Genomic DNA, 22115 nt, shown 5'->3' with positions numbered 1-22115 from the left:
GGAATGTTACTCTTTATAGAAGTACTTCAGCCAATTTACAAAGAAAAATAACAATTAAAATATCACTATTTTGCAAACCCCAGAATAATTGATTTCAGCAGTGATCATCAACAGCTGATAACATAATAAAAAGAGACAACCAGACGTTACATGCATCCTCACAGACGTACACAGCACCACTTATGAAACATTCTTGCTAAAAAATTGAACCTGAATCTGATCAATCCTCTATATCTAACTACCATTTTCACAGAAAACAGGGGACAGAGAATAATACTAAACATTACCACAGGATACAATCAACAAAATCCAAAGTGGGAAACTACAGAAGAAGGAGAGAGTTAGGAGAAAAAGTGAGCAAGCAAATATATGGATTAAAAGAGATTTATCAACCAAATTCAATGCATGATGGTCTTTGGTCTTTGAATCTTGATTTGAACAAAACAACTTAAAACACACACACATACATTTGAGACAACTGGGGAAATTTTAAACAACGACTAGATATTTTGTGATATTAAGAAATTATTTTACATTTTTCTAAGTGTGATAATGGTATTGTGGTTATTGATTTTTAAAGGTTCATTGTCTGAAATATTTGTGGCAAAAATTATATGTCTGGAATTTGCTTCAAAAAAAAAAAATACAGTACCTAGAAGAGGAAGAAGGTGAATGTGGAGATGAAACAAGATGAGCCCTTAGTTGATGACTACTGAAGCCAAACAGCTGCTATAGAGGAAATTATATAATTCAGTCTACTTTTGTGTTTGAAATCTTCAACAATGTAACTTTCAGAAATCACTTATTTCTGAGCAAGACCATTTTAACTATCTGCTAATGATTCAGGCCTTTCAGGAAAAAAACAAGCAGCACCTTAGATGAACTCTTACCTCTAAAAGGCACACATAAACTTCACCTATCATTGGTGAACTATTTTACTGAATCCACCTCAGTACATTTTGTTGCCAAGATAAATTTTGCATCTTAGCAAGAAGCTAGACGTGCACAAATTTGTTTTTAACTTCTTATTCTAAAATATAATACATATTCAAGGACTGCCCCAGTGGTCCAGTGGTAAAGAATCTGCCTTCCAATGTAGGGGACGTGGGTTTGATCCCTGGCCGGGTAACTAAGATGCCACATGCCTTGGGGCAACTAAGCCCGCACACAACTACTGAGACCCTGCGCCTCAACTAGAGAGCCTGCATGCCGCAAACTACAGAGCCCACGTGCTCTGAAGCCCGCGCACCACAACCAAAGATCCCGCATGCTTCAACGAAGATCCCGCGTGCCGCAACTAAGACCTGATGCAGCCAAAAGTTTAAAAATTTTTTAAAATATATTATAATACATATTCAGAAAAACTCATAAAACAAGTGCTTGTTAACTAGGTCAAGAAATAGGACATTGCCAACATTCAAGAAGCTTCCCAATGTGTTCTCTCTGAATAGAGTCCCCTCGTCCCCAAGGAGAATATCTTAAATGATAATCTCTTCCCTGTATTGCTTTATATTTTTATCATCTATGTATGCTTCCCAAATGATATAGCTTAGTTTTGTCTGTTTCCAAACTATATAAATGGAAGCACTTTGTACATATTCTTTTGAGTCTTACTTGTTTCAATCTCCATTATGTTTGTAAGATTTGTCCATGTTGTTACATGTCATCCAAATATATGCATTCTCATTGAATGTAGTATTCCATTGTACAGATATATCATAATTTATCAGTTATATTAGTATGGATTGTTTCCACTTTGGGGTTTGTATGAACGATGCCTTTATGAACATTCTTGAACTAATATCCTGGTTTATATGCACAAGTTTCTCGAGGTTATAAACCAGGAGAATTGCTGGGTCATAGGGTGTGCACATTTTCAACTCTACTGATGATGCCAAGTTATTTTCCGAAGTCTCTGTACCTATTTACACTCCTACTAGTAGCATCTGAGAGACGTTACTCCATATCGCTGATGCTTTCAACCACGCACCTGTCCTAGCCATGGTAAATACTCACATGTCCCTCATCAGACGAGCATCCTCAGCTCGAACCAGCAAACTTCGGATCAGATTAGAATTATCAGCCATGTCAGCACTGAGCTTCTGATGCACTGAGTGATATTCATCCACCTGGAGACCATGAACACCCAGGAATTAAAAAGACCTCATAGGGACTTCCCTGGCAGTCCACTGGCTAAGACTCTGCGCTTCCACTGCAGGGGGCATAGGTTTGAGCCCTGATCAGGGAACTAAGATCCCACATGCCGCATGGTGGCCAAAAAAAAAAAAAGCCTCACAAACGTCTTGAAAACTAGATAAATTGAAAAGACGTCATGTATTATATACCGAGGCCCTTTTATTTCTTATTTATTTATTTATTTATGGCTGTGCTGGGTCTTTGTTGCTGCATGCAGGCTTTCTCTAGTTGCGGCGAGCGGGGGCCACTCCTCACTGCGGTGCGTGAGCTTCTCATTGTGGTGGCTTCTCTTGCTGTGGAGCACGGGCTCTAGGCGGGCAGGCTTCAGTAGTTGTGGCACGTGGGCTCAGTAGTTGTGACTCACGGCTCTAGAGCACAGGCTCAGCAGTTGTGGCACACGGGCTCAGGTGCTCCGCGGCATGTGGGATCTTCCCGGACCAGGACTCAAACCCGTGTCCCCTGCATTGGCAGGAGGATTCTTACCCACTGCGCCACCAGGGGAGCCCCGCCCTTTTCTTTCTGCCATTCACTTGCCCCATCTCAACTATCTCCCACGTTTCATCTCCTCCTGTGCTGCCTCCAACACTCAAAATGACATTTGATGTGAATCTTTCCCACGTCTTAGCAGCGTGAGCCCAAGCAACACAGATATTAACATTTTAGATATCTGGGGTAGGGATGTTGTTGTAAGTGGGGACAAATCACAATCCTTTTCTTTTTTGATTTTGGGTTCTTGGAAAGCACTAAACCAAAAAGCAAAGTAAATACAACAGATAAGATGAAAGGCTAGCAAAGGAAAATGTTCATTTATTGTTTTTAAAGTGTCCCTCCAAACCAAACACAGAAAGCAGGGTGGTCAAGAGCTAACCACTCACTTTTATAAAAGATATCCTTTTAAGTCATGAACTCTCCAATACTAGCTCAATTTTTATTTTAAGAATTTTCAAAAGTTCTTTAAAACATGACTACCATGTAACATATGTACATTTGTAGTACCACTAATTTAAGAGAAATACTTCAAACATTATTAGACCACAATGTTCTCTCAAATGCACCCACCAGGTGCTCTCACCTTAACTAGCACCTTTCGTAATTCCTCGAAATAGACAGGAAAATCGGCTTCTACCTGAAGGTCCTCAATAGCAAAAAATGATGCCATCGACTGGATGATATCACCAGCCAAATCAATATCATCAGTATTTATAGTGATCTATCCAGAGGAAAAAAAGACAAGTTAGCATCCTTGGACATTAAGACAAACTTGGCCGAAAACTACCTGAAATTCCCCATATCCAACACATTTATTGAACACAAATGTATATGTGGTGATAAATAAAGAGATAAGGTCTAGCCCTCAAGGAAATTACAAACCACATTAATTACTTCTAGGAGCAGGCAAAAAAAAACAATCAATCCTCTTGCCTTATAAACTGAACAACAAGGTCATTCAGACAGTGAAAATGTTTTGTCCTCCTCTGTATTCCTAAACCGTCCCAAATTAGGCAAGGAATGGGTGAAGGGAAGGTGGGAGAGAGGCAGAAAACCACTGTTCTAGATTATACGCTCATGTCAGAGATGATAACACTAACAGACTAGGCTGAAACACGTGGTTTTACGACCTTGAGATTGGTTTCACCTGCCTCACTTTACACTGAACGTTAAATGTTACGTGAGAAATCTGTGCCCATGACAGTAAAATTACCTCTCCACTAAGTTTTATTTTTATACACAGCTGGCCACCATTCCGTAAGGATGTGAAACACACTTGAAATGGAACATTCTGAATGTTAGTGTCCTCCGGTAACAGAAAGTTCTGGTTGAGCCACATAAAAACCTTAAAGATGAACAGGATGAAATGAATTTCCATTTTTAAAGTACAGTCATTATTAAGAGTCATCCTGCTTTCTAGATTTACTCCTTGGAAAAACAAAACAAACAAAAAACAAAGAATTATACTTTACCCCCACCAAGAAAACACTATTCACACTCCTTTCTCCCACCCCATGCATGTTCTTAAGTAACATTCATAATTATGTCTGGTCCCACAGCATGCGTAATTTTATAGCATTTTCTACTTAGACATAATCTTATATGCAGTGTGGAAATGATTCAGGTATGAGGCTAATTCTGTTTACATGATAGCTCTTCTGTGGCTATATCCTGCTTAAAATCATTCCATTCCACTCTTTAAAAAATTCAAATGAAGTTTGCACACATACAGCACAGAGATACATCCACACTATAAGTTAAGAATTAATTTTAATATAAATAATAATACTTTACAGTGGTTTGCAACACAGGTTCCACATAAGATCCACCTGTGAGGCCTTTTGGAAGGGGCCACCTGTAGAGTTTCATGTTTCACAGGCCAGGAAGGGGCCTGAGAATCTACATGATTAAAAGCCTCACTGAGAATTCCAAAGTCCAGCCAATGTTAAAATCCACAGGTATCAGTCCTTTAAACTTTACAAAATGCTATTATACCAATTATGTAATCCTCAGGGGCCCCCTTGTGAGGTAAGACTATCCTCACCTCCAGATAAGAAAACTGGGGCTCAGACTGGTGAGGGGAATTCCATAAGATCGCTAAGAATTTACTAGTTAAGGTAACACCTGAACCCCCCAAATGTTCCCAAGTCCCCACTCTTTCCATTCTGATGCATGCTCCTCTTGTAACACTAGATCCAACCACACTAAGAATATAAGAAAGAGAGGAGGGCTTCCCTGGTGGCTCAGTGGTTGGAAGTCTGCCTGCCAATGCAGGGGACACGGGTTCGTGCCCTGGTCCGGGAAGATCCCACATGCTGCAGAGCGGCTGGGCCCGTGCGTCCGGAGCCTGTGCTCCGCAACGGTAGAGGCCACAGCAGTGAAAGAGAGGAATTGAAAACTGGGAAGAATTCACCTGTGACTAGGGATTGCTTAGGTAATAAATTATTAATTATTATTACTAATACATTATTCAAAATAAATATTTCTGAATTGATTATCCAAAATAAATATTTTTGAATAATTTTTCAAAACGGGAGAAGATATTTGGGCAACATTTTTGGTACAGGTTATATTATAAACAATCCAACTCCAAGCTACATAACTCTTTCATGTCGTATTTACTGCTACCAAATAACACATTCATGAAATTTCCCCCTTTCTACAGAAAAACATCCAAAGGATTCTGAAGTGCAAAAGTGTTGAAAGAGAAAAGCCAGATACTCACCCTCTGTGCCCGTTCTGCGATGATAAAGTTGACGTAACTGAGCGGCTCGCTGCCAGAGTCCGGGCTGGTCAGCGCATACATGGAGAAACGGGGGAGTTGTCTTGTCAACTCAAACACATGAAACTGGGTGCTGTGGCCAACCAACGGAACACAAAAGAACTGTTTATGTAGAATTTATTTCAAAGGGCAAGGCCCAGAAAATAAATGTAACATCACTACCAGGTCATCAAGCTGACATTTAAGGGTTTCAATAAAGAAACCCCCCCCGCCCAAAAAAGACTTGAGGGTTAAAGTCCCGTATGTAATGGTGTTTGGGATTTAGTGACATCCTGAGTCTGTGTACATACTGGGCTGGCCAAAAAGTTCATTCCGTAAGATGTTACGGAAAACCCCGAACGAACTTTTTGGCCAACCCACTACATGCCTGCACCAAGGGTTAAAAACACTCTAAAAGGAATGTGAAAAGGTTTTTATCTTCCAAAAATCTAGTGGTTTTCTTTCACTAGCTGAGGTTACATATGACTCTCATGTAAAGGTGCAACCTAACCTTGTAGTCTTAGTGGCCAAAACTAAATCATCCTTTAAATGTATTTTGGGAACTTTTGTGAATGTGAGATCATCTGACTAAAACCAGAAATAACCATCTTCAACTTCTATACTCGTTATTTTTTTTTGAAAGATTTCAAATTAGAGAAATAAGAGGTCATAGGAAACCTTGCCTGGGTGGGAAGAACCATTAAATGGCTTCTCCGGCCCCAGAGAATCCATGACATCATGGGAAATCTACACACTTTGCTCTCTAAATGCTCTCTGGAAATGAACTGTGACTTGCAAAGGGTCACCTGCTCCTGTAACCCACGAAGGTTTTCAAGTGCAGATCCACAGGGACATCTTTGGGAGGGGTAATTGGGATGCGGATGGAGCTGGAAAGGTTGTGAATGCTGGGATGCACCACGTGGCTTTCACCTAGAAAAATTCCCTCTGCAAAAATCAGTACTGCTCGGATGATGGTGTCTGCAGGGAAGAGAGAAGACAGCAGTCCAAGAACCACTCCAAGATGGCACAGGTGCCAACACACCAGCTCCAAGTGACGACTCACCATTAGAAGTGGAGATGCACAACTCTGCATGGGCAGCCTGCGCCTCGCTCCCCAGATTGACGGAGAGGGCAGTGTGGAGCTTGGTGTTGGCCGGGATGATGCCCCCATGCCCATCAGCCTCATTCAGAGGACTGCTCAGTTCGGCCTGCAAAACACCCCACCCACTTCCAACTCAGTCACCGGAACAGTGAGCTAATGTTAATTTTAAATAACATGGCTATTTAGTTTCAGAAGACAGATCCCCCATCATCTTATTCACCTGATTCTTTAGACTTCAGAGGACTCACCTCATTAGTGCTCTCGCTCTAACCTGGCTTTTTCCCGAAGGAAGATACTCTCATCCCTTCCTGTGGTTAGGGTCCAGTGTCCCCCAGCATGTCTTTTACATTTTTCTGCGTTTTTTTTTTTTTAGTAACTAAAGAAATTCACTTAGTATAGCAAATTCAAATATAGTTATGCATAATGGGACAAATTAAAATCCTACTCCCCAGCTCATCCTCCAGCCAGTTTGGTACATGCACGTACATATACACACATGCACACGCACACACACACGCACACACACACACAGAGCTTCTGCAGTTGTCATTTTATTTTATTTGTTGTTGAAAAAGATAAAAGTTACTCTATACATACTGTTCTCGCTTCCTTTCATTCAGTGATACCACAGATACCCTTCCATTATCAGTCCTAATATATATACTTCATTCTTTTGAGCGGCTTAATATTCCCCAGCCCACAGTCCCTACTACTGATCAAAAGTTAAGATGCTTCCAACTGTCCCCTGCTACAAATAGTGCTGCAGTAAATGTCTCTGAACACTCATGCAAATATTTCCATAGTTTAGCTGCCCAGCAGTGGAATTTCTAGGTTAAAGGATACACACCCTCTTCATTCTGACACTAGCAAAAAGGCAAACCACCTGTGCTTCCACCAGCGGGGAGGGGGAGCCCACACTGTGGCAGACGCTGGAACTCTTCTTTCACAGCTGCCAATCCTCCTGGTCATTCTCAACTTCTCAGACTCCCATGGGCCTTCCACGTGAGGACCTACCTTGGCATTGTCCTCATAGTTACGGAGCTCCAGCAACAGGTTCTGCTTTTTCTGACTCAGCTCTCGGATCAGGTCCTGCTCTACGCTGGTGTCCATGAGGTTCCCTCTCATCTCAGCCGTGCCTGGCAGGTAGCCCCGGACTGACAAGAGGAAAAAACACTCACCAGACTGAGGGATAAGCCCAGGTACAGCCAGGTCTACTTTTAAGTCATCAATTACCTGTTCTTAAAACCTAAGTTTTCATTTCCCCAACTTAGGTGAATTTATTAGGATGAAAGGATATCAACACAAACACTTTATAGTGGAATTTCCCGGTATTCAGACCCAAATCAAAATCTGACTTTTCAAGGATTTTTCCTATCCCGATTTACTTTCCCCATCCACCGAGCAGCAGATTAACTGTATGTGACCATCCATCCGGTAATCTCCCTCCACCACACCAGCAACTGCAGAAGAAAAGTTGTCCTTAAAGATGACCTCCCCAGTTCGGTCACTTCGAGCATCGACCTAAAAATAAAACAAGAACTTGAAAAACAGCTTATGCTACAGTTTTTTTAAAATAACACAAAATTTTAAAGTTGAATCAGCTTTAAAATCAGCTATGGTCTAGAAGTTTTCAAGAGTATTCCATGGGGCCCTGTGGCTTCTCAGGACGTACCTACAACCATCAGGGCCAAGGGGCCACAATCAGCTCTGTTTTCTTTTTCTTATTAAGTAAAAGCTGTTTTACATACTGGCCTGCACATAGTATTTCCTTTGAAGAAGTGGGTTGCCTGAGAGGCAGTACATTTAGAATATACAGAACAGTGCCAAAGTCCAAACTGCCTGGGTTTGAATTCCAGCTTTGCCACTGGGATCTGTTTTTGCCTGTGGGATCTTGGACAACTCTCTTAACCATTCTGTGCTTGGCCTCCTCATCTGGAGGTCAATAATTGATTGATCTGGAGATCAATAATAAGAACATGAGGAAAATAACTGTATCCACACCTCAGAGTTGTAATGAGGCCTAAAGGAATTAACACGGGGTAAGCACTCAGAACAAGGCCTGGCACATACAGGCATACCAGACATGTTAGCTCTATATACAAATTTTATCTTTACTATATGTAAATGTATACAATATAGTTATAGCTAAAGTTTGAAAAATGCCAACCTAGCCCAATCTTCCACCATATAACCTTTTGTAATAGCCCTGTTTAAGAGTCCCTCTTCTAGGACTTCTCTGGTGGTCTGGCGGTCTCAATGCAGGGGGCCCGGGTTCGATCCCTGGTCAGGGAACTAAGATCCCACATGCCGCAACTAAGAGCCCGCATGCTGCAACTAAGACCTGGTGAAGCCAAATAAATAAATAAATAAATTTTTTTTTTTTTAAAAAAAAGAGTCCCTCTTCCACGTACACTAATGAGACACCTCAGACAGCCCTACTATCCTCTGAGTCTCCTCTTCCCAAGGGAGGCAAATAACTAACCAACCCATCAGAAACAAAAGCATTCAGGGCTTCCCTGGTGGCGCAGTGGTTGAGAGTCCGCCTGCCGATGCAGGGGACACGGGTTCGTGCCCCGGTCCGGGAGGATCCCACATGCCGCGGAGCGGCTGGGCCCATGAGCCATGGCCGCCGAGCCTGTGCGTCTGGAGCCTGTGCTCCGCAACGGGAGAGGCCACTACAGTGAGAGGCCCGTATACCGCAAAAAAAAAAAAAAAAAAAAAAAAAAAAAAAAAAAAGCGTCTCAAAACGACAATGAAGGATAACCACTTAAAATGATGACTGTTCTAAGCAAGAACGTATGCATTATATTAATAAAAGGCTAGCTACAGAAAATCTAACACAGCAAGCATCTCAGTGACCACTATTTCTGTCTTTTCATAAATGTCCTTCTGGGCAAAACTTTGCAATGAAAAACACTAATTTAGGTCATAGCTTACTACTAGTTCCTACCCCTTGTCTGAAGGATACCATGCTCTTAATAACAACATCAGTTAAGCCTGAAAATTATGGATGCTAAAGCCTGCGAAGTAATGAGTGGCCCGTATTAACCAAAGCTCTTCGCACATTAACAGAACCCTCGAACTCAGACTGAACTAAACTTGCTTCTTTCTAACTACTCCATGGCCTTCAGCATTGCATTTCCACAATATTTAGCAAACAAGAGGGTTCATTTGCTAACTAAGAAACAGGACTACGAATTTATATTTCTGTGGATTTTCTATTCTTTTGTTTTATCCAACATGAAGGTTTTGCCTTGGAAGAGAAGATGAGCCTCCAACTCAACAAATGACCTACTAAAGAAAAAGTCAGTTGGCTACTCGCAGTTAATTTAGTAATTTTGTACCTATATTCACATGTTGGATCTGTATTATTTTCCTTTTAATGTTATTTCTATTAAACACAGATAACAATTTTTCTACTTATATAATGAACTGTATAGTTTTCTTATCTTTTTTATGCCCTACAACACATTATTTAATAGAAATTTCTTAAAATTTTGAAAGCATTTAACGAGAAAAACATCTAGGTCCAGAGTCAGATCTGAAGGTTACTTCTGATAACTTCTCAAGTCAAGTAGTTTCTAATTCTCAAATCAACCATAATAACTTACATTCCTCCAGAACAGGGTCCCCTTTATGGATTTTCAAGTTTCTTAATAAGCAACTACGTGGGGCTTCCCTGGTGGCACCGTGGTTGAGAGTCCGCCTGACGATGTAGGGGACGCGGGTTCGTGCCCCGGTCTGGGAGGATCCCACATGCCGCGGAGCGGCTGGGCCCGTGAGCCATGGCCGCTGCGCCTGCGCGTCCGGAGCCTGTGCTCCGCAACAGGAGAGGCCACAGCAGTGAGAGGCCCGCGTACCGCAAAAAAATAAATAAATAAATAAAAATTAAAAATAAAAATCCTTTGTTTAACCTGCTTATGCTTAGGATCAACCTGATTAAATTCATTCTCATTCCTTCAAGGAAGAGATTTAGAAAGAACCTTCCTAGAGATTTTCTCCCAAATAGCACTTAATGAGACGGAAAGGACACTCACTCACTCTGCACTGTTGATAACTAGAGCAAGAATAAAAAACATGGGAAGATTATGAAGTTACATTTGAAAGCGCAGCCAAGGAACTCAAGTTTATATTCTCGTGTTACTGCTCTGAGTCACACAGCCAATGTATCTCAGACAATTATTACTTTAAATCATACTTGAACTCTACTGTTTAAACTTACCTTCCCATTGGACCAACCGGTTATCAGTTCACACACTCCATCAGAATTAAGGTCAAAAGCATGAATGCTCATGGCATGATTTTTGGACTGAAAAGGAATTTCAACAATTAGTACAGAAGTCTCTCAATAAGTATAAAATCCCTGAATCTCAGAGGCTTAATCATACTAACTTTAATTCTCCAGTATCGGGCTGTTTTGTCATAAACTCCAACTGTGCCATTGGAAAGGGCATAACCAAATCGACTGCCATACATGGGACAAAGAGAGGTGATTATCTGCAAAAAATAATGATAAACACACAGTTCATTAAGGCTCAATTTAGTGCAAAGTGTGGCTTTATAAAACTGTATGCCTTTGATACATTGACCAAACCTCCCCCCTCAGCAGGAATACCTGCTCAGCCGTAAAAAACAGCATTCTCCTAGCACTGACAAAACAACTCCTTAAAGATAACATTTCTTCTTGATCTTGTAAGGGGTCATGTGACCTACCACCATGACCCTTAGATCTGGATCATGTAAACCATCAGTGATACATCATTTGATGTACAATCCTCTGTCTCAAAGAAACTTATATAACTGTGCCTTGGCTTCTAATGGGTAGAACAATTCTCAGAGCTTTCTGAGATGCTCTTCCCAGGTTATAATCCTCAAATTTGGCTCAAATAAAATTTTCCATTTCTTTCTTAGATGGACTGATTAATTTTTTGTCAATGAAGATAAAGGCACTCTGTGCCCATACCCCCAAGCCAAGGAACTAACATCACTCTGAATCTCCTGATGTGCTGCAAACAATGGCAAGCAATTTCTTCATAATTACAAAATGCTTATAATGAGACAGCTTATTCTTTTTTCTTTTTAACATCTTTATTGGAGTATAATTGCTTTACAGTGGTGTTAGTTTCTGCTTTAGAGACAACTTATTCTTACTTTTAAAATAACTTCTACATGGCATTGGTCCAAACCCTTCACTTAACCAAATAACAATATATATTAATCATACACACACACACGCACGATTTTTAAAACTCCCTTTTCCAACTGCATTCATTAAAGACCTTATTCAGAATTAACTTAAAAAAAACTGTATGTCTTGCTATAAGTATGTTAAAATTAGATTTAAATGCACTTCCAATCCATTAGAGGGGAATGCATTCCCCTTCTCTATGATCCGTGTCATCTATTTCAGAGTTGGATAATCAGAATTAAATAAACTCACAAAATTTACTGTTTTAGATTGAGCATATGTAGCAAGTTTCAACAAATTAGTATTTTTTAAATAATAAAATTAAGGAATTAAAGAGGGAATAAGCCGTGTACACAAGATCTGGAATATGTACAATAGATGTTACACACACTAACTCAAAATGTTTTAATTATTATTCCAGTTTCCTTAACTTATGATATCCTAGTCTAAATTTTAAAAAGACTTGTAAAATCCACAATTAAACATCTTTTAAGTGTATACTTTTCTATGACATAATTTACTGTTTGCTAGAGATAAAAGACATTTTTTAGAAGAAAACATAATCCTTTGAAAAACAAAAACCCAGCACATAGATTTCTATATGTATCTAACAATATATATAATGTATATATTATACTGAAATATTTACAGAATTATTAGAGGATTTAACATACTTAAGAGGATAAAATTTTAGATACTGAAAAAACTTATCCTTAAAAGTTAAAACCAAAGTTTAATGATATCTATGATCCTACAGATCTACTTTCTAATTCTGACACTAATACAAGAGATATAAAGAAATATATTGTATAAAGCAGAGAATAGTTATGTCATTTCTCCTACACCTACAGCTTTTCTATAAAACCACCCACTTCACTTAACTCTGAATACAAAGTGCGGGGTAGGACTCCAGAATTACTTAGCTCAAGGCATTCTTTGGGCAGTGCTGTTCAACTGCCAAATAAATTATAATTTTGCTGATGTGTAAAAAGACATTTGAACTAGGAGCAAAATCAAACCAAGAGGACAGGAAAACAGTCCTGAAATGAACAATATTATGAAGTCCACATTTTCGTAAATTTAGCCCCAGTTTCCCTTGGTCTCTCAGTCCTTCATTAGCTCACTAGTTTCTTCTTTTGCGGACTAGAGGATCAAGAGGCACCTCAAATCCCTTGCTCTAGTTCATGTTCTTCTGTCCTTTTCCAGGATTTAGGAAAGAGATGTTTCAAAGAATGCACTCCCCTCACATCTAGTACTGACAATAAACAGAAATCCAACAACACCTCAATGATTCTCTAAAAGAGAAAAGATTTGGGCTTCCCTGGTGGCGCAGTGGTTGGGAGTCTTCCTGCCGATGCAGGGGACATGGGTTCGTGCCCTGGTCCGGGAGGATCCCACATGCCACGGAGCGGCTGGGCCCGTGAGCCATGGCCGCTGAGCCTGCGCGTCCGGAGCCTGCGCGTCCGGAGCCTGTGCTCCGCAACGGGAGAGGCCACAGCAGTGAGGGGCCCGCGTACCGCAAAAAAAAAAAAAAAGAAAGAAAAAAAAAAAAGAAGATTTACTTCAAAATTTTTTAAAATTTATTCATTTATTTTTGGCTTTGTTGGGTACTCGTTGCTGCTCTCAGGCTTTCTCTAGTTGCAGCGAGCGGAGTCTACTCTTCGTTGCGGTGCACAGGCTTCTCGTGGCGGTGGCTTCTCTCATTGCGGAGCACAGACTCTAGGCACACGGGCTTCAGTAGTTTTGGCACGTGGGCTCAGTAGTTGTGGCTCACGGGCTCTAGAGCACAGGCTCAGTAGTTGTGGCACACAGGCTTAGTTGCTCCACGGCATGTGGGATCTTCCCGGACCAGGGCTCGCACCCGTGTCCCCTGCATTGGCAGGCGGATTCTTACCCACTGCGCCACCAGGGAAGTCCCGATTTACTACAAATTTGAATGAAAGGGAAATAGTAATGCAGGACACAGCACCTACAGGCCAGTGATTCTCAAGGTTTTTATTTAACAGGGTGGTGGCAACCCCCTTCAAGAATCTAGTGAGGGCTTCCCTGGTGGCGCAGTGGTTGAGAATCCGCCTGCCAATGCAAGGGACACGGGTTCAAGCCCTGGTCCGGGAAGATCCCACATGCCGTGGAGCAACTAGGCCCGTGAGCCACAACTACTGAGCCCGTGCATCTGGAGCCTGTGCTCTGCAACGAGAGGCCACGACAGTGAGAGGCCCGTGCACCGCAATGAAGAGTGGCCCCCGCTTGCCGCAACTGGAGAAAGCCCTCGCACAGAAACGGGGACCCAACACAGCCATAAATAAATAAATAAACAAACCAATGAACCGACATTAAAAAAAGGAATCTAATGAAAGCTAAGGATCTTCTCTCTAGAAAAGCAAACATTAAACACATACACATAAACAAAACCGCCCCCATATGGACACACATCTTCAGACTGTTGCTTTTGGCACTCACTTCTCCCCTTCATTTTCCTCCATCCATAGCTATTAGTTTACAACCATTATAACTATGATTGCATAAAAAGTATAGTAAGTAGAAGTAAAAATCTATAATAAAGGTAAACCAGTTAAAATCATTGATAACACTTCTACATATCAATATGTATGTTTTGCTTTGTGGGCCCCCTTTTGTAGTCAGGGAAATAGAAGCCTGACGTCCCTAGACAGCTTTGTAAGTGGTGAGAAGCAAGGATGAGTGGCCAAGGTGAGTTCTGAGGCTGGTGCCCTCAACCTTTTCTGATACAGACTCCCAAACACCACCTGGTTCAATTTTGCACAATCCCATCATTTTGATCTCCAAGACTTCCTTCTGTTTTTGTTTTTTTCTGTCCATTGAAAATGATCACAAGCCATTGCTCCTTTATCCCTTTCTCCTTCCTTAATTCAGAATATCCTAATTCTTTTTTGTTTCCATCTTGCCCAATCCTGGAAAACCAGCAGCAAATCAATATCTTAAGAATACAAAAACTACAAAGGATAAGAGTAATCTTCACTGTTTAAGAAAAAAAAACTCTTTAAGAAACATCTCAGGTTCAATTACATGAGTAATTCTAATCCCAAAGAAACTAGTCAAGTTCTCTAACATCTGCTATTTAAGTTTACCCATAGAAATGTGCCTAAGATGTACTTAATTTGAATTAAGAGAAAAAGTATAAAAATCTCATTTACACACTTTATTCAATATTCAACCCCATTTAATACACATGATGATGAGGAGAGGAGGAGGAGGAGGAGACACAAAGCTTCAAATCCTGACCATGCCACTTAATAGCCATGAGCTCGTGAGAGTAACTTAACAGAGAAACTTAGCATGTTCCCTCATCTGTAAAATGAGAACTAATAATACCTTCATAACAGGGTTGTTGTAGGATGAGTAAGTTCGAGTGCATATTTCAGGTGCACAATAAATGGTTGCTACTATTATCAGTAGTATGTATTAGCTCATTAAAAGAAATACCTTTATGTGCTCAATAATTTTTCTCTATTTAATCAGTCTTTGCAAGATGTATCTTGACAAAGGATATTTAAATGCTTCTTTCTCTGTAATGCACAGCTCTGTTTAATCCCCACAGTTTTCACCCTAAAACTGCCTGGGCTGTGAGAAGACGTCCCAGCACTCTCCTTTAATGTTACATTTGACTATGCTAATCTGTCAAGGTTATCATAATTCTGATACCTTCTTACACTTCTTACCTCTGTTTCTGTCATTTCTGCCACAATCTCATCTTCTTTAAAAACTCGGATATCAAAATCCTCAGATCCAACAAGTAGCTGAAAGGAAAAAAATCATACATATTTAGTTCAGCGAGTGAACACAGCAAAATTTCCAAAAATAAACCAAAAAAATCGCACGATACTTCGTATGTTGCTACAGCCAGCCAGGAGTTCCAACTTCCCAGTAATGTGATGCTCAGAAAAGTTCCTTCCATTGAGAAGGCCAAGATTCAGTCAGTGAAGAAAACATGGTTACTATATACATGTGGGCTGCACCTCCTACCCAGAACAAGTTCTTTCACCAGGCACCTGAAAATGTTCTTGGTTTGGTGTCTGTCTGCCTGCAGGTGGAAGCCCTGTTTCAAAAGCCAGAGCCCCGTATCCGTGGACAAGTGGAGGGTAAGTCAATGCCCAACACAGTACTTCACTGGCTGCTCAAGAAGTTAATTTCTAGAGAAACCATTAGAACAGTTTAAAAAGGCTAAGAGTCAATCTTTAAAACTTTCAGATTCCTGAAAAAGTTGGCTAAAACTGAGAACTAGGCACGATTTAAAAACACTGGAATCCTGTGAATATGACTGCGATCTCATCAAATATTCTGCCTTCTCTCCCTGTCAGGTGTCTTTGAAACATCATGGTCTTGATCTCTGTATTAGACAAACACAAGTAAATTATTGTTGAAAAGAGAGGAGAAAGACCAATGAGGCCAGTTAGCTCATCATTTAGGCAACAGAGAACCCAAATCAACTGTGAGAAGCTAACAGCTCTCTCAACGCTAATGTCACCATAATGGGAAAATGTATGTACTCAGCTGAGAAGTAGACACAAGTGAAGTATCTCCTCCCACACGTACCTCTTTCTTCCCATCACCATCAAAGTCACACAAGGCCAAGGAATGAACATTATCTCCAGTAACCTGAAAACAGAACCAAAATCATTACTACACCATCTTTTTTCACTTAATCCAAACACAGGAGCTACATGAAAGAGAGGATGATACAAACCACTAATTTAAAACTCTAATTACAAAAAAAAAAAAAAAAAACACTAATTACTCATATCCTTTTTTTAATGTACAGAATTATAAACATTGTTCTATTTTGTTTCTATTATTCATTACAGTTAGTGGTAAAAAACAAACAAGACCTAAAGAACATTAAAAGTAAAAACATTTAAGAATACTAAAGAGAGTGTTTCGTTCTTCATACCGTCCAAAAGAGATCATTTCCTTCATGATCGAAACCCTGCAGAGCACAATTTCCACCAATAATTGCAAGAGGAGAGGAAATGTCTCCCAATGTCCCCAGCACAATTGCATTGGCCCCATCTGCTACCTAAGAAGGGAAAAAAGACAGAAACTCTCAAACACAATGCTGCACGGGCACACTGGAGGTAACATATATCCCTCTTTTTATTTAGATACTCAGAGTCATCTGTCATCATTTCTGAGAAGCCACATGGTTTCCTGAGAGGCAGGCCAGGGCTGTCCACTGAGGACCGTGTCTGTGGCTTATGCGTGCTCATGCAAAGATGAGCACAGACCCAGGATAAACTCAGGCCCTTGGTCTCTCACGCTAACCTGCTACAAAATCCCAGGCTCTCTTGAACCACCAGGTTCTAAAGGCCAAATTCCCCAGAGAATCAAGACTTATGCCTTTAAACACCCAAACTTTTGTAACCTATTTTAACTATTTTAGATGGATATCTTTTTAATACTTATTACTCAGTTCTCTTACTATTGCTCTATTTAATCGTAAAGTAAATTGTAAAGTACTAAGAACTACAACACCTATAGACCCACCATCCAGAACTAATAAATGTCTTGACTTCTTGAATAAAGTACATAAACACAATTTAATTTTGGAAGATTTGAGGACATCTTTGTAAACACTGTTTATTGTATAGGAAAATAGTCCTTACTTACATAACCTTTAAGTAGGAAAACTATAAAAAATAGATTGGCTATAAAAGAAAGAAAAGAATTCATAAGAAGCCAAAACTACTAACTGGTCAATCAATCAATCAAGTTAAAAGGTAAAAAAAGGGGCTTCCATGGTGGCGCAGTGGTTGAGAGTCTGCCTGCCGATGCAGGGGACACGGGTTCGTGTCCCGGTCCGGGAGGATCCCACATGCCGCCGAGCGGCTGGGCCCGTGAGCCATGGCCGCTGAGCCTGCGCGTCCGGAGCCTGTGCTCCGCAATGGGAGGGGCCGCAGCGGTGAGAGGCCCGCGTACCGAAAAGAAAAAAAAAAAAAAAGTTAAAAAAAAATAAACTGGGAAAAATAACTGCAATATATAGGACAAAGAGTTAATATTTCTTGTTAATAAGAGAGTTAATACAAAGTAAATAAATAAGAAATGGGTAAACACACCCCAAGCAAAAATAAATAAATAAAATAAACAGGAAATTCACAAGAGAAGAAATACAAATAGCCAACAAGTATGAAAATATGTTCATTCTATAATACATCATTTTTCACTTTTCAGATTAGCAAAGATGAAACCTATTGTTTGTTACGGTGTGATAAAACAAGCACTCTCATATTCTGAGGGGGAGGTGGGAAAACAGTAGTCTTTCTAGAGAGCAGTTTAGCAATATCTAACAAAAATTTCACTTAGAAAAGGTTTTAAACTCAGCAATTGTAAAGCTGAACTCTTGTGATCATTAATTTTACGTGTCAACTTGGCCAGGTCATGGTACCCAGATACTTGGTCAAACGTTATTCTAGACGTTTCTGCGGAAGTATTTTTTAGATGAGATTAACATTTAAATCAATAGACTCGGGGCTTCCCTGGTGGCGCAGTGGTTGAGAGCCTGCCTGCCAATGCAGGGGACACGGGTTCGAGCCCTGGTCTGGGAGGATCCCACATGCTGCAGAGCAACTAGGCCCGTGAGCCACAACTACTGAGCCTGCGTGTCTGGAGCCTGTGCTCCGCAGCAAGAGAGGCCGCGATAGTGAGAGGCCCGTGCACCACTTGCCGCAACTAGAGAAAGCCCTTGCACAGAAACTAAGACCCAACACAGACAAAAATTTTAAAATATATATATAAATTAATTTAATTAATTTTAAAAAATCAGTAGACTCTGAGTAAAGCGGATTATCCTGTAGAAGGTGGGTGAGCCTCATCCAATCAGTTGAAGGCCTAAATAGAAAAAAGACTGACCTCCCTTGAGGAAGGAAGGATCCTGCCACCAGACTGCCTTTGGACTTGAGCTTCAACATCAGTTCTTTCCTCTGTGTCTATGCTGCTGGCATACCCTGCAAATTTTGGACTTGCCAGCCTCCACAAAACTGCATGAGCAAATGCCTTAAAATAAATCCATCTCCACTCCCTCTTCTATATATATACACATCCTATTGGTTCTGTGTCTCTGAAGAATCCTAATACAGTCCTAAACTCAATTTCAGTCTTAAACAAAAATACAACAGTATCTTTGTCACACTGAAATAGGCAAAGATTTCTTAGGACAGAAAGAGCACTAACCATTAAAGAAAAAATTGATCAGCAATACTTCATCAAAATTGAAAACTTTTGCTCATCAAAAGATACCTACCTATTGGAATGAACCATGTATGGAGAGGAGATATTTATTTTACATGAATCTGACAGAGAACTTGTACCCAGTATATCCAAAGACCATCTGTGAATCAATAATACACCCAAACTACCAATAAAAAATAGGCAAAAGACTTAGACGATTCAGAAAAGAAGACATACAAATAAAAAATAAGCACAAGAAAAAGTGTTCTACATCACTGGTCACAAGGAAAATACAAAATGAAACCACAGTAAGATACCACTTCACACCTACTAAAATGACTCAAATTACAAAGACTGGCAACACCAAATGCTGACGAGAAATGTGGAGCAAACGGACCTCTCACTGCTGAGAGAAGTGTAAAATGGTACAACTACTCCTAGGTATTTACCCAAGGTGAACTAAAACATATGTCCACAAAAAGACTAGGACAAAAATGTTTACAGCAATTTTATCCATAATTGTCCCAAACTGGAAACAACACGAATGTCCATCCCACATGTCCATCATCAGAAGAATGAACAAATTGTGGCATATTCACACAATGGAATTACTATTCGGCAACAAAAAAGAACTACTGGTAGGGACTTCCCTGGTTGTCCAGTGGGTAAGATGCCATGCTCCCAGTGCAGTGGGCCTGGGTTCGATCCCTGCTTGGGGAACTATACCGCACACGCATGTAGCAACCAAGAGTCAGCATGCCACAACTAAGAGCCCACATACCACAACTAAGAGCCCGCAAGCTACAACTAAGACCCGGCGCAGCCACAATAAATAAATATTTAAAAAAAAAAAAAAGAACTACAGCTAAATGCAACAACAAGTATGACTCTCACAGATGTTAAGTGAAAGAAGCCAGACAGCAAAGAGTACATTCTGTATGATTCCATTTGTATGAAGTTCAAGAACAGGGAAAACTAATCTAAGGTGACAGAAATCAAAACAGTGAATATCTATAGGGAATAGGAATTGACTGGAATGGGGCAAAACAAAATTTTCTGAAGTGATGAAAATGTTCTACTGGGTTGGTCAAAAAGTTGTTCATTCCGGTTTTTCCATAAGATGCTTCCATAACACCCCCAATATATTTTTATTGGGGGGTGTTGATTACAGGGATCAAAACTCATTGAACTGAACACTTAAGGTTTGTGTTATCTCACGGTATGTACATTTTACCTCAATAAAAAAATACCAAAGGAAAAAAAATTGCATTTCTAAGAACTTACCCTTAGGAAATAATCAGAGAAGTTGGCAAAGATATATGCTTATGAAATTATCAATTGTAATAGAGAAACTATGGAAATAACATAAATGTGAAACAATATGGAAAGGGTTAAACAAATTATGATATATTTTAACACAATGAAATACTAGAGCCAATAAGAATAATGCATAGATATATAGTAACTTTAATATAAAGTTTAGTACAATACATATATTTCTGAATAAAAAGGCCACATGTAATATCCAGGGAGTAGAAACAACCCAAATGTCTATTAAATGATGAATGGATAAATAAAATGTTGTTTATACATACAATGGACAATTACTTAGCCATAAAAAGAATGAAGTATGATACATGTAACAAAATGTCCAGAATAGGGCTTCACTGGTGGTGCAGTGGTTAAGAATCTGCCTGCCAATGCAGGGGACACGGGTTTGAGCCCTGATCCGGGAAGCTAAACCCGTGCGCTGCAACTGCTCAGCCCACACCCCGCAACTACTGAAGCCTGTGCACCTACAGCCTGTGCTCCGCAACAAGAGAAGCCACTGCAATGAGAAGCCCGTGCATCGCAACAATGAGTAGCCCCCCTTCCCCGCAACTAGAGAAAAGCCTGCGCGCAGCAACAAAGACCCAACACAACCAAAAATAAATAAATTAATTAATTAAATAAGTTTATAAAAGAAAATGTCCAGAATAGGCAAATCTATGGAGATAGAAAGTAGACTGGTGGTTGCTTAAGGATGAGAGGTTGGGGGAAAAGGGGAGTGACTACTAATGGGTATGGGTTTCTTTCTGGAATAATGAAAATGTTCTATAGTTGATTGTGGTGTAGTTACACAACCCTCTGAATAAACCACTGAATTGTATACTTTAAATAGGTGAACTGTATGGTATATGAATTATATCTTAATAAAGCTATTACAGAAAAAAAAATAAAAGGCTACATGTATATAGTATGATCCCATTTTGTAAAAAATAAAAAAAATCACTCACAAATACTTAGTAAAAAGTTGGGATAAAGCAATTCAAGAGTTAAGTGCTATTTCCAAATGAACAAACCATGTGTAATTATTTTTATTTTGCTTCTATATCTTTTCTATAATAAATTTGGATTATCTGAGTATTAAAGTTGCAGTAGCCTGTAGATGGCAGGCTACAGTAAGTGCTTCTCCTACAAACTACTATACTAAACTTTAATGCAAAGCCACCAGGAGACCTGTTTGCTGGTTCCCTGGCTGTTGGCAGAACTCTTGATGGCAAATCTTGACAGATGGTAGTAGCACAGATATACCTCCTGAGAGATAAGCTGGAGTGTCAAAAAGTGGTTACCAACCGTGACCAAATAAATAAGTGTCAAGTACACAAAGGAGATGTAAATGGCAAAATCCGCATGTTTTTTAACTACCCTACAACAACCACATAAAAAAACCAAAATAAATGTCTGATCTCTTTTAATCATAAAAAAGAAAAAGTGGACACTAATGGGTAATGGAAGTTTTATGGTTATAAAGGGGTATACTCGCCTCTCTGTAGAACAAATCTGAATTATTGTAGACATCATAAGCCAGAAGATTAGTCTGTGTCCCCACTAAAAGAGCATCATAGCCAAGTTCAGGGTTCAGTACTCCTGCAGTCAAGCAGCTGACTGCCTGGTTAATGTTGAGAAGTGAAACATCAGACTCCAGGGGGCTCTGGAAGACCCTGGATGCACTGAAATGCTGGCTCCGGGTATGAGGGTTGTGAATAAAAACCTAAAACAAAAACAGTTAATTACATCCCCTTAAAATACCAAAAATGTAAAATTAACATACATCTTTTTTAAAAAGACTCAGGTTATTAGCAGATATCAACATTAACAAGAAATGACTTTAATCATCTACAAAACTCAAAACACCC

General features: G+C 39.9%; 1 protein-coding gene across 1 annotated transcript in view; it reads right to left on the bottom strand.

Annotated features, from left to right (window-relative positions):
- BBS2 (Bardet-Biedl syndrome 2) overlaps positions 1-22115 on the bottom strand; it is a 33151-nt gene that overhangs the window by 5640 nt on the left and 5396 nt on the right. Inside the window, exons 2-15 of the mRNA XM_067019702.1 lie at positions 21743-21970; positions 16664-16789; positions 16309-16371; positions 15435-15512; positions 10941-11045; positions 10771-10857; positions 7934-8069; positions 7563-7702; positions 6510-6654; positions 6253-6424; positions 5411-5540; positions 3899-4030; positions 3269-3406; positions 2017-2129 (exon numbers count right to left, since the gene is read on the bottom strand). Of these exons, the coding sequence (XP_066875803.1) occupies positions 2017-2129; positions 3269-3406; positions 3899-4030; positions 5411-5540; positions 6253-6424; positions 6510-6654; positions 7563-7702; positions 7934-8069; positions 10771-10857; positions 10941-11045; positions 15435-15512; positions 16309-16371; positions 16664-16789; positions 21743-21970 (1793 nt within the window). The remainder of the gene's footprint in view (positions 1-2016; positions 2130-3268; positions 3407-3898; positions 4031-5410; positions 5541-6252; positions 6425-6509; positions 6655-7562; positions 7703-7933; positions 8070-10770; positions 10858-10940; positions 11046-15434; positions 15513-16308; positions 16372-16663; positions 16790-21742; positions 21971-22115) is intronic.

Source organism: Kogia breviceps, chromosome 18 (genome assembly GCF_026419965.1).
Source record: "Kogia breviceps isolate mKogBre1 chromosome 18, mKogBre1 haplotype 1, whole genome shotgun sequence".
Taxonomy (NCBI): domain Eukaryota; kingdom Metazoa; phylum Chordata; class Mammalia; order Artiodactyla; family Physeteridae; genus Kogia; species Kogia breviceps.
This window is presented reverse-complemented; position numbering and strand designations above follow the sequence as displayed.